At 40.6% G+C, this 14601-nt stretch overlaps 1 protein-coding gene across 1 annotated transcript in view; it reads right to left on the minus strand.

Moving 5' to 3' along the window:
* Positions 1 to 14601, minus strand: part of immp2l (inner mitochondrial membrane peptidase subunit 2) — a 257629-nt gene that overhangs the window by 213698 nt on the left and 29330 nt on the right. Inside the window, exon 3 of the mRNA XM_033635297.2 lies at positions 6292 to 6395. Coding sequence (XP_033491188.2) covers positions 6292 to 6395 — 104 coding nt within the window. The remainder of the gene's footprint in view (positions 1 to 6291; positions 6396 to 14601) is intronic.

Below are 14601 nucleotides of genomic sequence, written 5' to 3' on the forward strand. Positions count from 1 at the left end.
TCGCACACGCTGACATCTCAAGTCAAAAACTCAGGTCTCACTGTCTACACGTCAACACTAGCTGGGTTTACATCCAAATGTAATGCGTAATTTCACATAATTTTCAAAAACATGCAATTTTTGTGCTTTTCCATTCACTATTCTTATGCAAATATTGGGAGTTTGTTAATTGAGTTAAGTAGTAGGATCCATTAATTTTCCAGTCTGGTGCCATTATACCACTGTGGAGGAAGAGCGCCAGAAAAAAATTAAAAGAAAGGAAAACAATGAATGGATAATAACGGAGAGACACTGGACAACTGAAATAGAGTGTTTTGAACAACTAATATTACAGCCCTGTGCTCTTTGAAGAGTTCTGCTATCAGCTGTGTGCAGACAGAAGCTGTTAAAAGCTTCCAAAGACGACAAAGGAAGTTTGCATTGTCCGATGCACAACATGGCTCTATGTCATTATTTATGACTGGCGTCAGTAGATCCATAAATATACGGATGATGCCCCTAGTGTCCAATGCAAGGAAGTGCATTTCTTTACAGATTGCTAAAAACCTGATAGAAACTACCTGTAGCCATGGGGGAGAGGCAATTTTTTTCCGTTTCTTGCCATCCAATTGTTTGGAATATGCCCTTGGAACATTACTGGGACAAAAACAGGACCTGCCAGGTATGTGGAATGATTTATGAAATATTCAACTAAATAGACGTATGAACAGATGAACAAGTCATAATGACAATCTGACTGTATATAATGTATGACCATATTTTAGCAGATTAACATTACTCATATTCACAATGTGTTAAAACTAGATAAGCAAGTTATTTTTAATCACACAAACTCACTTGACAATCAACACAGGCAACTGAATTGAAGGGAATAGCCTGTTAGCCAGTTAGCTGCCTGTTAGCTAAGCTAGCACACTGTCATATGGTCTCTCCAAAATCCACTGCAAAAGCTCAGTTTTTTTAACGTACACGAGGCAAATTCTAGACCGAAATATTACAGAGGGAAGGAGTTTCGCAAGCACATTGGCTATCGCAGACATTCTCATAGGAATGAATGGACTTATGGTTGCATCATCTCCATACACATATGTTAATGGAAACAAGACGTCATTCTCTGTTTCCATTGCACTTAGTCACATTTACATTTTATTGATACACCAACTCTTCCACCTCCCCCAAACAAAATAACATTTTTGGGTTATTTTAAGATTTATTCAGTCGCTTCCACTCAGGTTTTTAATGCACAAACTGAAAATATGCATAAATAGAGGTAGATGGCAATGCACCTACTGAAAACATTGTTTCTGAACAGCTTCACGTGGACAGAGTTTTACAAAAGATCTGTTGTCAGTGTGGACAAAAAGATAAAACACATTTTCAAATGTACCAATGTACATCCCTATTGAGTTCAACTGTTACTTAACTTGGCTGTAGTGGGGGAGATGCATCATGACTTATTATAAAGTTAGTGCTAAGGTTAATAAAAGTTAATATACAAAATGGGAGAGACTAGTGAGACTAAAACCACTGGGAGCTAGTTCCCTGTCACCGATGATGTGTCTTTACATTTATGGTGACAGTGACATACTCGGCAGGTACTGTGCTCATCAGCTCACCTTTATTTAGATCAGACGAGAGCCCATGTGTGATGTTCTGCTGTGTTCACTCGAGATGGAAATTAAAGTTGGCATTGTATCTTTTTCAGCAGTTGCATGAGCTTGTTAACAGGAATTGACACTGACATGTTTTTCTGTGCTTCATTATTTTCTTAAATTTCCTCTAGTTCTAGTTATTATTGTTGTCTATAAAACTCACAAAAAACAATGAGTTTTTAAAGCTCAATAGTATAGTCCTTTTTGATCCTGTAATGTGTCAAGGTATCCTGATACAATAGTTTAATAATAATAATAATAATACATTTTATTTGGAGGTGCCTTTCAAGTCACCCAAGGTCACCTTACAGAGCATAGAAGATAAAAGATTAATAAGACATCATTAAAACAAAACATCAACGTAAGAACAAGTGTAGTGCACAGTGTTCAGTTAGAGTGAATATGCCAGTTTGAACAGGTGGGTTTTGAGTTGGGATTTGAATGATGTGATGGAGTCAGACTGTCTTATGTGTAGGGGGAGGGAGTTCCAGAGTCTGGGTGCCGAGCAGCTGAAGGCTCGGGCACCCATGATACTGACGCCGGAATTCCATTGAATGCGTTTCCGTTGCAGAACAGCAGCGCTGGTTATCCGCTGTGTGCTTCGCCATCCATCAACACCCACTGGCTGCGTTTGCTGTGCGGAGCGGTGCAACTCCGCCGGAAGACATCTCGGTGCACCTCAGTGATTAATATCTCCTCATCCATGGTGTCAACGGGGTGAAATGACGTCTGAAAACCTCTGACCTGTTGACTTCAGGCCTGCCTCCGCCCATTATGTAGCTTTCAAGGTGTAGTGCAGGGAAATATGGTCCGCCGTGAACACCGTGTATTTCATTTTGAAAATGAACCGGATGTTTTATTTTGTTTCTGTGCACGACTTCCTGCCCCGCATGATCTGCTCTGTGCTTAATTGCTGCGTTGTGCTCCGGCGTCCGGCAAAAATAGAAGTCCTCCGTATCTGTTGCGGAGGGCTCCAGACCACCGCAGCTGTGATGGAGCCGGAACGCAGCACAGCCGGTGGAAGCTCACACATTGACTAGAATTGAATCCTGTCGGCTCCGCTGCTGTTCCGGAGCACAGATGCAACCAACACGCATCTGGTGGAATTTGGGGGTGAGGCGTGAGGTGGGGATGGTGAGGAGTTCAGCAGAGGTTGGGGGAGGGTGCGGGAGGGGGTGTATTCCTGAAGGAGGTCACAGAGGTAAGTGGGGGCTAGACTGTGGAGAACTTTGTAGGTGAGGAAGAGGTTTTTGTAGTGGATGCAGTGTATCGCAGTTTGTATGATATCCTGATATCCTACGAATCAGCACCATATGAATGATAATACATCCTTAACGTTAAGTTAAGGGAAGGACTCGGGGAAGGTTCTGGGTTTTGTGACCCATCCACCACCCCAGCCTAAATCCTAATTGTACGGCTTGGGACGGCTTCCTTCTTCATGCCAGTCAACGCATTGGTTACATGCCACAATCCAAAGTGTGGGATCATTTTGAGAAGGTGAAGGACGAACCCAAGGTGATATGTAAACTCATCTTCATTGGTCGACTACAAACATGACGTATCATCTGAAACATGGAAGTAGCTACATGCCCATTAGCCCACAGCGTCATTAACAGGCGGCTCGCTCAGTGTGTGACGTGCACTTGTAGATAAAATATAGGCCTATATTAATGAAGGTTCATTAATACGGTTTTGTATTTCTCTGTAATGTAGAACAGTGTTAACAATGTTACTGATACTATTCTTTCTCACACCTTCAACTCAAACCATTGTGTTGCCCCGCCCACAGTATATAAACTAATAATCATATCGTGAACATGCAGGCAACTAGTCGACTAATGGCGCTAAATGACGACGATTGGTCGGGGGCAGCCCTACTGCTTTCACACTTATTTTTAGTGTTGACCTCTGCACAATCTTTTCACTACGCTGGAAGTGGTGAAACAATTAGTACAAAACCACTAGAACCAGTAGAATTGTTTTACTTAGTTCACATAGCATGACATTATTTCTTTCTCTTCTCTATTGAGGTCTTTTACCACGAGAAGTGTCAAACTGTGCAACAATGTTCTGATTTTGGTCATTTTGTTCTTGAGTAAAACGTTGGGTTGAGATGCTGCAAATGAACGAAGTGTGAAACTAACCAGTTAAAGTGTCGCAGTTAGTGCTGATTTTACATTCAAACATCAGCTGGTGCAAGACACTGCTGTGGTTGAATCCCACTGAAATCAATTATATTTAGAGTTGTCACCATCCCTGCAGCGCACTCATCTCTGCTGACAGATGTCAAACATAACTTCACATATTTCTTAATATTCCACAATCTGATCAGCTGAAAGCTGAAACAAATCAACCAGCTCACGTGCAGTGGTGCCACTTGTCGTTAAGCATCCACACGTTTGATTAACAAAAGCAAGATGCCGTCAGAAGGTATAGAATACCAAAGCGTATGAGAACTTACCTTCCCTTTAATATCTGTATCTGGCCATGAGCTTGTGTCGTCACGTTGAATGTACTGAAATATCGCTGCCAGACCAACTGCTTAGTTTTGACAGTTTGACAGCAGAATTCTATCATTTCTGTGAATTACTCATCTCTCTGCAGCCGTGAAAGGCCAGATAAAGACCGCTCCTATTGTTTCCAGAGAAGTGAGCTTTCAAAGCAGTTGTCATTTCAAAAGAGCGAAATAACGATATAAAAATGTTCGACATTATTTCTGTTAAACTTTTCAAAATAATACCTCAGTGGGTTTTAATCAGACTGTCATCGTCTGATGTTCAGTATATTTTGTGCTCTCGCTTTTCAGGGAGTTGGGGACTCATTGTTTGTAGTGTGTTCTCCATGTTATGCTGTTTTTGCACTTTGTCCTCCAAAAGCAACAATATTTGCTTCAACTGTGGATTTTCATGAATAATGACAATAAGTTTTAAACCCATCTACAGTAGATAAGTAGGCTGAGACTCATGAGATGGAAAAAATGACTTCACTAAGACTACAAGATGGACAAAATGGGATGTATATTTGTTTAAATAATAAACATGGCTGCTGTTTTTTTCCATCACTGCTTAAAATGTCATTCACCTCACCTTTCAATGCTTTAACACTCACGAATAAACATACACAAATCATGGCAAGCTGTATAAGAACTTCCCGTCCATGTTGGTGATACAGATCTCATGGTGCTGGAAATTACTGCAGCTGTTGAAATAATAAAGTTTTCCAAATGAAATCTAAGTGTCAAAAAAGAACAACAAGTTTTAAAACTATTTCCGTTGTATTATGCAGGTTTACTGTGTTCTGTACATCCCAGCCCCTCCAGGATGTGGCGATGGTGCAATCACAACAATTAACGCAAATCCATCCAATCCCCATATATTCGGAGCAACCCTGTGATTTTCATCGTAGTCTCCTTCATGGTTCACTAAAGCCCTTTTACCACTGTACAAAAATATCCACTAACACCCATTAACATCAAGCTTTTGTATTCAGTGGGAAAAGTTACTATTGGCACAATTGTCAAATGACTGTAGCAGTCACCCGTATTTATCAGCTTCAAATGGCAGTTCAAATAAACACAAGAAGTTTGTGCGCTAGAGAAAGGATCAGCACTCAGTGAAAAACCTCCTAAGCCCTATGATAAGCTACTATTGCAAGGCTTAACTATTCACACCAGTGAGCAGTGATAACTAACATGTCTTTGGGGTCATCAGGTGGGAACCTCCTTTCACCATTGTTTCGTCTAGTTGGTCCCACGACACCTCCAGGAGGCTAGACAGTGATCTCTGGCATCCCAGAGACATTCCCCTAATGCCAGGTCTCACTGCTCCCCGCACCAACCCAACAATCTCCTTTACCTTACTTACACATGGCTTTCTCAGCCCAAACGGCACTGCCACCTTCAACCAAACCCAGGCTCCGTACATGCAAGCTCCAGGTAGTGACTGTGCCGATACTACCTTTCCTAGCACATTCACCATACTCTATCTCACACGCTACATAGCATAACTCCAATATAAGCTAAAGTTAAAGGAGATAGAGAAGATAAACTCACAGAATCAGCAAACACACTCACCTTGCAGCATGGTCTCAAAGTGATGGAAATATGACATCTGGGCGGATGCACCCATTTTATCACTTTTACTGGCGAAATGCGACGACACGCCACCACAAAATACTGTCTGTTTCCGCCCAAGCAGCGCTCGAACACTGATCGAAATTTAGTCGGCACAGAGTTTAAGAGAGAGACTGAATAAGTAACAGACATGAAAAGAGGTAACCACCATAACATCTTCATTGGCCTCCATGCTGCTTTACTGTTTACTAACCGGTTTTCCAGCTTGTCCATGACATCAAATGTTACACAAAAGTAAAAACAACAAAGGCATACTCAGCAACTACAGGGCAGTGTATGAGGCTCTCGTCTAATTCTAGCACCTAGTTTTAGCAGGTACCAGAAAATGCGCACTTGCGACCATTTCCCCCAGTAAACACAGCTTTGGACTTAAAAGGATTTCTGAAGCAAACCATTGTGTGAGTTTTACCCGCTGTGAGTCCTGTTTTAAAGTCATCAATAACTTCATGAGTTCATGTTGTGCTGTGTGTTTTATAAAGACACTGTTTTTCTTAACAAAGTACTCACATGATGGAGACGATGTCACCTCGTTGGACCTCGTAGTTCCTCACACTCCAACGGTTCAGCAGGACAACGTCACAATTCAACGCCCCATCTGGGTTCAGGGAAGGCTGCACACAAACACACACATAGAGAATAGAAATACAGTTTATATTTAAAGCACAGTCATAAACAAACATAAAACAGCCTCCTTCACTGTGTACAGGAGACATCCCACTCTCACCCACTATATAAACGCACACAGTACAAAGACACATGAGCTGGTGAGCAGCGGTGAGTCAGTGGAACGTGTAATAGAGCAGAACGAAACATTCTATATATAGTGTGGTCAAAAGGTCAACAACACACTCACACATACACGTTTAAGTAGGTCTGTTTGTCCGGACACATACAGATAAAAATCACCATGACAAAAGAGAAACCTGAAGTCTGTAACCACAGTGGCTCCCCCGTGAGGCTGTGATAATCATTACACACCAAGAAACAAAAAGATAAACTGGATGATGACAGATGAGAGCGGTTTCTCTTAGATCCTCATCACCTGTTAATGGAACATTTATCATCTGCATCGTGGTCAGTGTCAGGCACACATCTAGGGCTGGATATCGGTCTTCAAAGCCTTTAACGTATTGTTTATTGTTCATTTGGATGCCCGTCAGTTGTTACTAAGGCAACAGCTACTCTTCCTGGGGTCCATTTTTAGGTATCAACCAAAATAACCCAGTACAAAGTAGTACTAAAATGTCTGCAGTCAAGCGATACATGCAGTTGATCCTTTTTGCACCAGGGTCTGATCCCAGACCGTCCAAACCAGCAAACTTTCTGTTGCTGCCCACCTGGAGCTTCTCTTCTCTCGGCAATTGGTCAGTTCACAATCTGCCTGGTTAGCACGAGCTGCATCTAACATCCAATGACAAGCCGTGAACCAGCCCTATAAAAACTCACACCTCACTGAAACTACTTGACTGAGGTAATCTGACGTTATCTATGTGATCCTGACAGTTAGTCCTGTCACCATGTGTGTGCAGGCAGGTACTTCACTTAACTCTACGCCTCCAGTCATTTCAATGAGGTGTGGCAGCAGAGGGGATTTCGAAAACATGGTGGAAGGGGTAGATTTTGTAGAGTTTACCTTGTTGAGCTTCAGGCGAGTGCCACCTGGCTTTGGCCGATCAAACACTGATGGGAAAGCCATTGGGAGCAATTTGGGGTTCTTGCCCACGTATACTTTGACAGGGAGGAGCTGGGGATTGGACCACTGATCATCCGACTGGTGGACGACCCACTTTTCCTTTGAGCCACAGCCGCCCCTACCACAGATTTACATACAAACACTATACAGATATTCATAGTCCCCATTTTTAATCTTGACTCTTTTCCTGGATTTTAACGGGCATGTTGGAGCTCTGTGCACCATGATTTATTAAATTAATGCCCTCAGTCTTTCAGTCATTTTGGTGAATTTATTTAGTGATACTTTTAACTAAAATGCATTCATAGTCCAAACATTGTTAAAGAAGAAAAAAACCACTAACCAACCACAAATTAATGGGGGTACAAATTAAAGTTTTTCCCTTTTAGCCAAATGATGGTAGTTTTAAAGAGAGCTTGGCTGAATAAATGTTAATGTTTGTTAAATGGATTTTAAAGAAAATGAAATTCTGTTAATGGAACATTTCTCTTTAAAAAAATGTTTTAAATTCTGTAATGTAAGACACTATTTTATAATTACGCCACATGTAATTCTAATAACACTTCTCCTGCTCATCAGTTCATCTCAGCCCCTGAACATCAGTTACTGTCAGTCTCCTGTTTCCTTGTGAAGCCTCGGCTCCAACCTGGTGACTCATTTTTTACCATGAATTATCACACTGCCTTAACGAGGTCCCTCGTGGTTATTGTAGCAAAATTTATGTGCTGATTTATGGATGGTAAAATGCTGCACATGGCGCCTTTAGGGACAGTTTCTTCCAAAACAGACACAGAGTTTTAGAGTTAAACTACACGCAACCATGTGAAATAACAGCAAAAATAGAGTAAACCAACACCTCTGTATGATTTTACATGGTCGTATATCAGCTCTTTATTTGACCCTGCTCCAGCTGGACAGATTTTAATGTTATGGTGAATTTAACTTTTATATTTTGCGTATATGAACATTGTACCACGTATCCAGTTCTTTCCAAGCAGCTGGCAGAGCCTTGAAACAACCCTGTAATAGGAGATTCATGAGTGGTATATTTTCATTAAGGTTTTTGTCTCTGTAATCATCTTGTGCGCAGTGAGTTCTCTCTTTGTTGGTGCTTTCAAGGGCTTTTCATCATTTCAAATTTGAGAGTCAGCTGCTTTTGTATTATCAGTGTAACTGTTCATCACAGCTCCTCAGTATTACTTAATTTTGGTCACCAAACTCTCAAATATCAGAGTTCCCCTGAACATTGATGTAGTTAAATCAAACTATTGGCTTGAAGGATAAGAAATGGAGCTAATATATGTGCAGCTAATGTACATGTTGGACAATAACATACTGGTACAAGAAAATGTCAGAACACAATTGCCGCAGATTTATTTTAAAGTAATTTAGAAACAGTGAGTTTATTTAAATGTACAACATGTAAATTTTTGCTGCTCGAGGTCTCTCAATCAAAACAATGACAAAAGACAGAGCAATCCCATCACTGCAGTCAGTTTCTCCTGGTTAGAATTTCTTCAGTGTTCATTGCTCAGGAGGTTTTACCAGGTAGGAGGTCTCTCCCTCTCCAAAACAAACACACCAGGTGATTTAAACCGGTATAAAGACCGAACAAACAGTTTCACGTTAAAAATCAGTGTTTCTCTGATGCTGTTTGGCATGTTTCCAAGGGGCTAGCCCAGCTCCTGCTAATGTGAGCTCACCTTTTTTTCTCCGATAACTTAAGGTCCAGATATTCAAGAGGTTCATCCCGTGAGCCGAATCGTCCGCAGAGGACTCTTCCTCTCCAAAACAAAAAGACCCCGCGATTTAAGAAGGTGAGCAAAGCAATTTCACATTACAAATCTGTGTTTCTCCAACACTATTTGGCATGCTGAAGACAGGTTGTTCGCCTCACATCTGCTGATGTGTGCTTACCTGTTTTCTCTGATTACTTAAGATTCAGATGTTCACAACGTTTTAACGGGAGCCAAATAATCTGCAGAAGTCTCTTACTCTCCATCTGTCATCTGTCATCTGTCGGTATAACCCAAATCTGGGTTATACCGACACTCTCGTCACGGAGAGCTTTTTAACTACTGTGGTCAACATGAAAACACGAATGTTCCTATCTAGAGCCAATGTTTCGCCAATGACCCGCTCCCTATGTAGATATATACACGACTGTGCTCCTTGGTACCAATCAAACATTGTCAAATTTGCGGATGATACCACAGTGGTGGGTCTCATCTCCAGAAAAACTTTCTTCTGTACTTTTATTGGTTTAACTCACCTGGTCTGTTTGTTTTAGAGAGGAAGAGACCTCTGTGGATAATTCAGCTCCCAGTAAAATCCTCCTGAACAATGAACACTGAAGGAATTCAAGCCAGAAGAAGTTTCAGCTGGTTGCAATCTGCAAGATGCTATTAAATCCCCATTAATCTTACACCCTGGACCTTTAATGGAACTTTTCCAAAAATTACTGTTTATGTTATGCATGTGGATATTAGTCATCATGCTATCATTTGATTTTTTTTAATAAGCTTCGAAGATAAATGTCGGTACTGGAAAGTGTATCCATCAGTCTGGCTTTACTGTCTAGGATTTAAATTATTTGTTCAATACACTAAATCTGTAATAACCAGGCAAAAATGTGCAGAAACTTCAAAGTGAGAGCAGAAGTCTATTTTTACTTTTCCCCTCAGTTTTAGCACAGTGTTTGGTCCTCTCCCTCCTTTAGTGATAAAACACGAAATACAAATATTCACTGTTGCTGTGTTAAACAAAACTCTGAACGCCTTGTCCTCCATGACAGCTCAATCACACGCTTGTCTATGCTGCCCCCACTTCCTTCCCTCCTCAACTACAACAAAATCATTATTCCTACAACTCGGCTTGTGTCACTTCATGACGGAGGATCCACGCGTGACGAAGCCCACTCACATCGGCGAGCGTCACGACGGCCATTTCATTAAACAGGATGTGCGCAGGCCATTTCACGCCTGCTGGGATAATTGACAGAATATCTCTTATCTGTCAGCCCCAGAATAAATATCCATGTGAGTGCCGTCAGTCTGCGAGTTTATCAGTTAGAGCTGGATACTTCATCAGCCTCCCCTCGCAGTCATATTTCTCCATATTACATGCTGGATTGTTTGTAAAACTGCTGCCGTGGTGAGTCTGGATTTATAGGGAAATGTAAAAGTGTGACAGTTCGGCAGCAGATTGTCTGATCATTAATTTAGTTTTTATAGCGATGATGCAGGAGTTGGAAAAAACTTTGAGTGTTATTAGAGAAAAGTTTATGCAGAGAGTTCTCACAGAAACAATGACAGTATAAACCACTTATTCCAGCGCGCTGACCTCTGTAATGGTGAAATTAACCTTGTGTACCCTGCGTGACCCCGCTGTGGGTTCATCATTAAAAATGCAGACTGCAGAGACAAGCATTGTTTAAACCCAAGATACAAAATACAAAATAGGTTAAACTTTGGAAAATTTTTCACAAGTACATCATCTGTTTTTAATGTGATGGTGCAGACATAAACAGAGACACTGCATTTTTAATTCTGAGTGTTTTATCAGTGAAAGCATCAAGTCTGCAGCTTCTGTTAAGTGTTTAAAAAAGGCAGATAAGCAGCGATGAATTATTGATTTTATCAATATATATTTTTCAACAACACAAAAAAAGGAGAATGATTAATTAAAGACTATTAAATAAATACACTCAGAGATTATACAGTTCTTGTGTCAGATCAGGAGTTCATAAGCAACAAAAAAGAAAAGTCTTTTTGGTGAATTTAAGAAACTCAGCTGAGATCATCAGACATACTTGATCATGTATGCTTGTCTGTTTTTCTGTCATAAATTAAGAAGTCAAACGGTACATATTCATAACTTCCCGTTATTCGGGGAGCTTAGAAACACTGTTTCCATGACAACAACCCAAGCACTGCAAAAATGATGAGCGAAAGCACACACACGCTAACACACACACACACACACACACACACACACACACACACACACTAACACACACACACACACACACACACACACACACACACACACACACACACACACACAGAGTCCTCTGTCTCGCTGTGTATGTTTCTGTATTTCCAGTCTCTTGCTGCTCGGTGACGAAGCTGCTGTTAAAATGTCTAGAAACAATCAACTGTTCTGATTTCAGCTGCAGAATTATGTCACTGTGTTGTTTTACGTAGAAAGAGCAAGTCAGACTTAAAGGGAATACAATCCACCTTCCAGCACCTCTAAAGTTCACTAATTAACATGATATATCTTGTTTGTTTATTTTGTGCAAAAACCAAAGTGTGAGAACGACAACTATCTGTTTTGCAGCGTTTATGCACCAGACTATTTCTTGGCCAGGACCAGACGCTTCCTGGAGTCTCAGCTGGTTGCCGGGAAACTGGTCCCGACTCTGGTATGCATATTCCCTTCTCTCATCAGCACCAAAGCTCAGTATCTCGACCTTTCTTCCTCTCCTGGCCACACGCTGTACTTCTGAGGCTGTTCATGTTGCAACACCATCAGAGTCTAAAGCCATGCTGGAGGCTCAGTGAGGCTGTACTTCAGCTAAATGCTAACATCAACAGGCTAACATTCTCACTATAAGAATGCTTGTTTAGCAGGTATAATGTTCAGTTTGAACTATGTGACTGCTGCCTGTTGCCAGCGGACTACACTCCTACATCACCATTTTTTAAATCTATCAGGTGTATCGACAGGTCACTGTCAGGTGTATCATTGCAACATTTGAGTAGAGGAACATAACATGACTGACAGTCTGAGTTATGACAGATCAGGAGGGTTTCATTTTATCTAATACAATTACCCTGTCTTCATAGTCTAACCTGCAATATTTCTCTCCCATAGATTTGCACTGAATTAATTCGCAAAACTAAAGAACAAAGTGCCTTCTGTATCAGTTCAATACGGAACACGTCTTTTAGTTTCCAGAATTATTCCCTATTTTACAGAACAGTTGGTACCCCTAATCATGACACACACTTCATCACAATCCATCTAATAGCTGTTGAGATATTTCAATTACTAGATTTCAAGGTCGACACCAAAGATTAGTGTCACAAATTCAGTATCTGACCAATTGTCTGAGATATGGCATTGAATAATGACTAGAAAAGTATTTTTGCAATCATTATGATGTCACAGTGAAACTGACTTTTGACCTTCAACATTTGTGCAACATTTTGTCAAAATTTGCAAATGAATTCTTGAGTTATGGCAAAAAAAGAAAAGATTTTGTGAGGTCACAGTAACCTTTGATCACCAAATCCTACTCAGTTCCTTCTTGAGTCTAAGTGGATAATTGTGCCAAATTTGAAGGACTGAGACATCCCCTTCATGAGAATGAGATGGATGCAAGGTCACAGTGACCTTGACCTTTGACCACCAAAATCTAATTAGTTCATTGTTGAGTCCAAGTGAACATTTGTGACAAAATTGAAGGAATTATCTCAAGGTGTTCCTGAGTTATCATTTTATGAGAATGAGATAAACACAAGGTCACAGTGACCTTGACCTCCAACCACCAAATTCTAATCAGTTCATTCTTGAGTCTAAGTGGATGTTCATGTCAAATTTGAGGAAATTCCCTGATGGCCTTTTTAAGATATTGTGTTGACAATAATTACACGAACCAGGTCACAATGGCCTTGACCTTTGACATATGACCACCAAAATCTAATCAGTTCATTCGAAGTGAACATTTTTGCCAAAATTAAAGGAATTCGCTAAGGTGTTCTTGAGATATCATGTTCGTGTGACTGAGATGAACACAATGTCACGGTGACCTTGACATTCGACCACCAAATTCTAATCAGTTCATTGGTCTAAGTGGTAGCTTATGCCAAATTTGAGGATATTCCCTGAAGGCCATTTTGAGATATTGCAATGAATGAATGCAACCAGGACAGAGTGATCTTGATCTTTGACCTATGACCACCAATTCTAATCAGTTCATTTTTGAGTTCATTTTTGAGTCCAAGTGGACGTTTGAGCCAAATTTGAGGCCTTTTTGAGATATCACATTCATGAGAATAACACAAACCAGATCAAAGTGACCTTGACTTATAACCACCAAAATCTAATGAGTTTATCATCAAGTCTAAGAGGACATTTGTGCTAAATTTCAGGGGGATTCCCTCAAGATGTTCTTTAGATATTATGTTCACGAGACAGATAGACAGATGAAAGAACAACTCGAAAACAAAATGCCTCCAGCTACTGCCATCCACGGTAAAATTAAAAATGTCAACCCCACCATGGTGCCAAAGAAAAAAAAATTCAGGGGATCACTAAAGTACTGAGGATTCATCATTGGTTGGACAACATGGAGATTTGAACAAAATGTCATACCCATCCATCCTATATTTGTCCAGATATTTCTCAACCTAAGTGACAGTCCAACCACATGGCTAATCTTTTTTTTCTTTTAAAAAGCAGCACCAACACACAGGGCAGTTTCCTCCACCTCTTAGGACACCATCACTTTATCAGGAGCATCCACCAAAACACACTGATGATATAGTCAGACAACATGATGAACAACAGTAATTAGGGTCATACAATCTTTCACCCAGTGTACCATCAGACAGCAATATGGGAATATTTTGATGTCAAGCAAACAAGATAGCGACTCCCTGCTACCGCTGGGGTCATGGTGTCTTTAGATTTTAATAACAGCAACATGTTGTTCAGTCAAACAGAGATAAAAGAGCTCAGGTGCAACTTTTACAGCCTTTCTTCCAGAGATTTTTTTTTTCACTGTGGACGTGAATATCGTGTTTACTCATTTGTTTATGCATCAGAAAGACTAAATCACGGGGGATCAAAGCCATGGAAGTCATGGAAGAGTCTGTGTCTCTAACATGTTAGGGAGTCTAAACATCTCATTTAGTCAACCAGTTTCTAGAAACACAGTTTAATCATTTCAGTCATCATTTTTGGAAGACTTGATCTCAAACTCTTCTGAAGCTCTCGCAGAGGTCGGCTTCATGACCCGACATACGCAGCTACATGAATATACAACACGAACCAAAGAGCAACATGCAGTTTTAATATTCATGCTCATTAAAAATAGAGAGCAGATTGTTTTATGC

The sequence above is a fragment of the Epinephelus lanceolatus genome, chromosome 5, assembly GCF_041903045.1.
Source record: "Epinephelus lanceolatus isolate andai-2023 chromosome 5, ASM4190304v1, whole genome shotgun sequence".
Lineage (NCBI taxonomy): Eukaryota > Metazoa > Chordata > Actinopteri > Perciformes > Serranidae > Epinephelus > Epinephelus lanceolatus.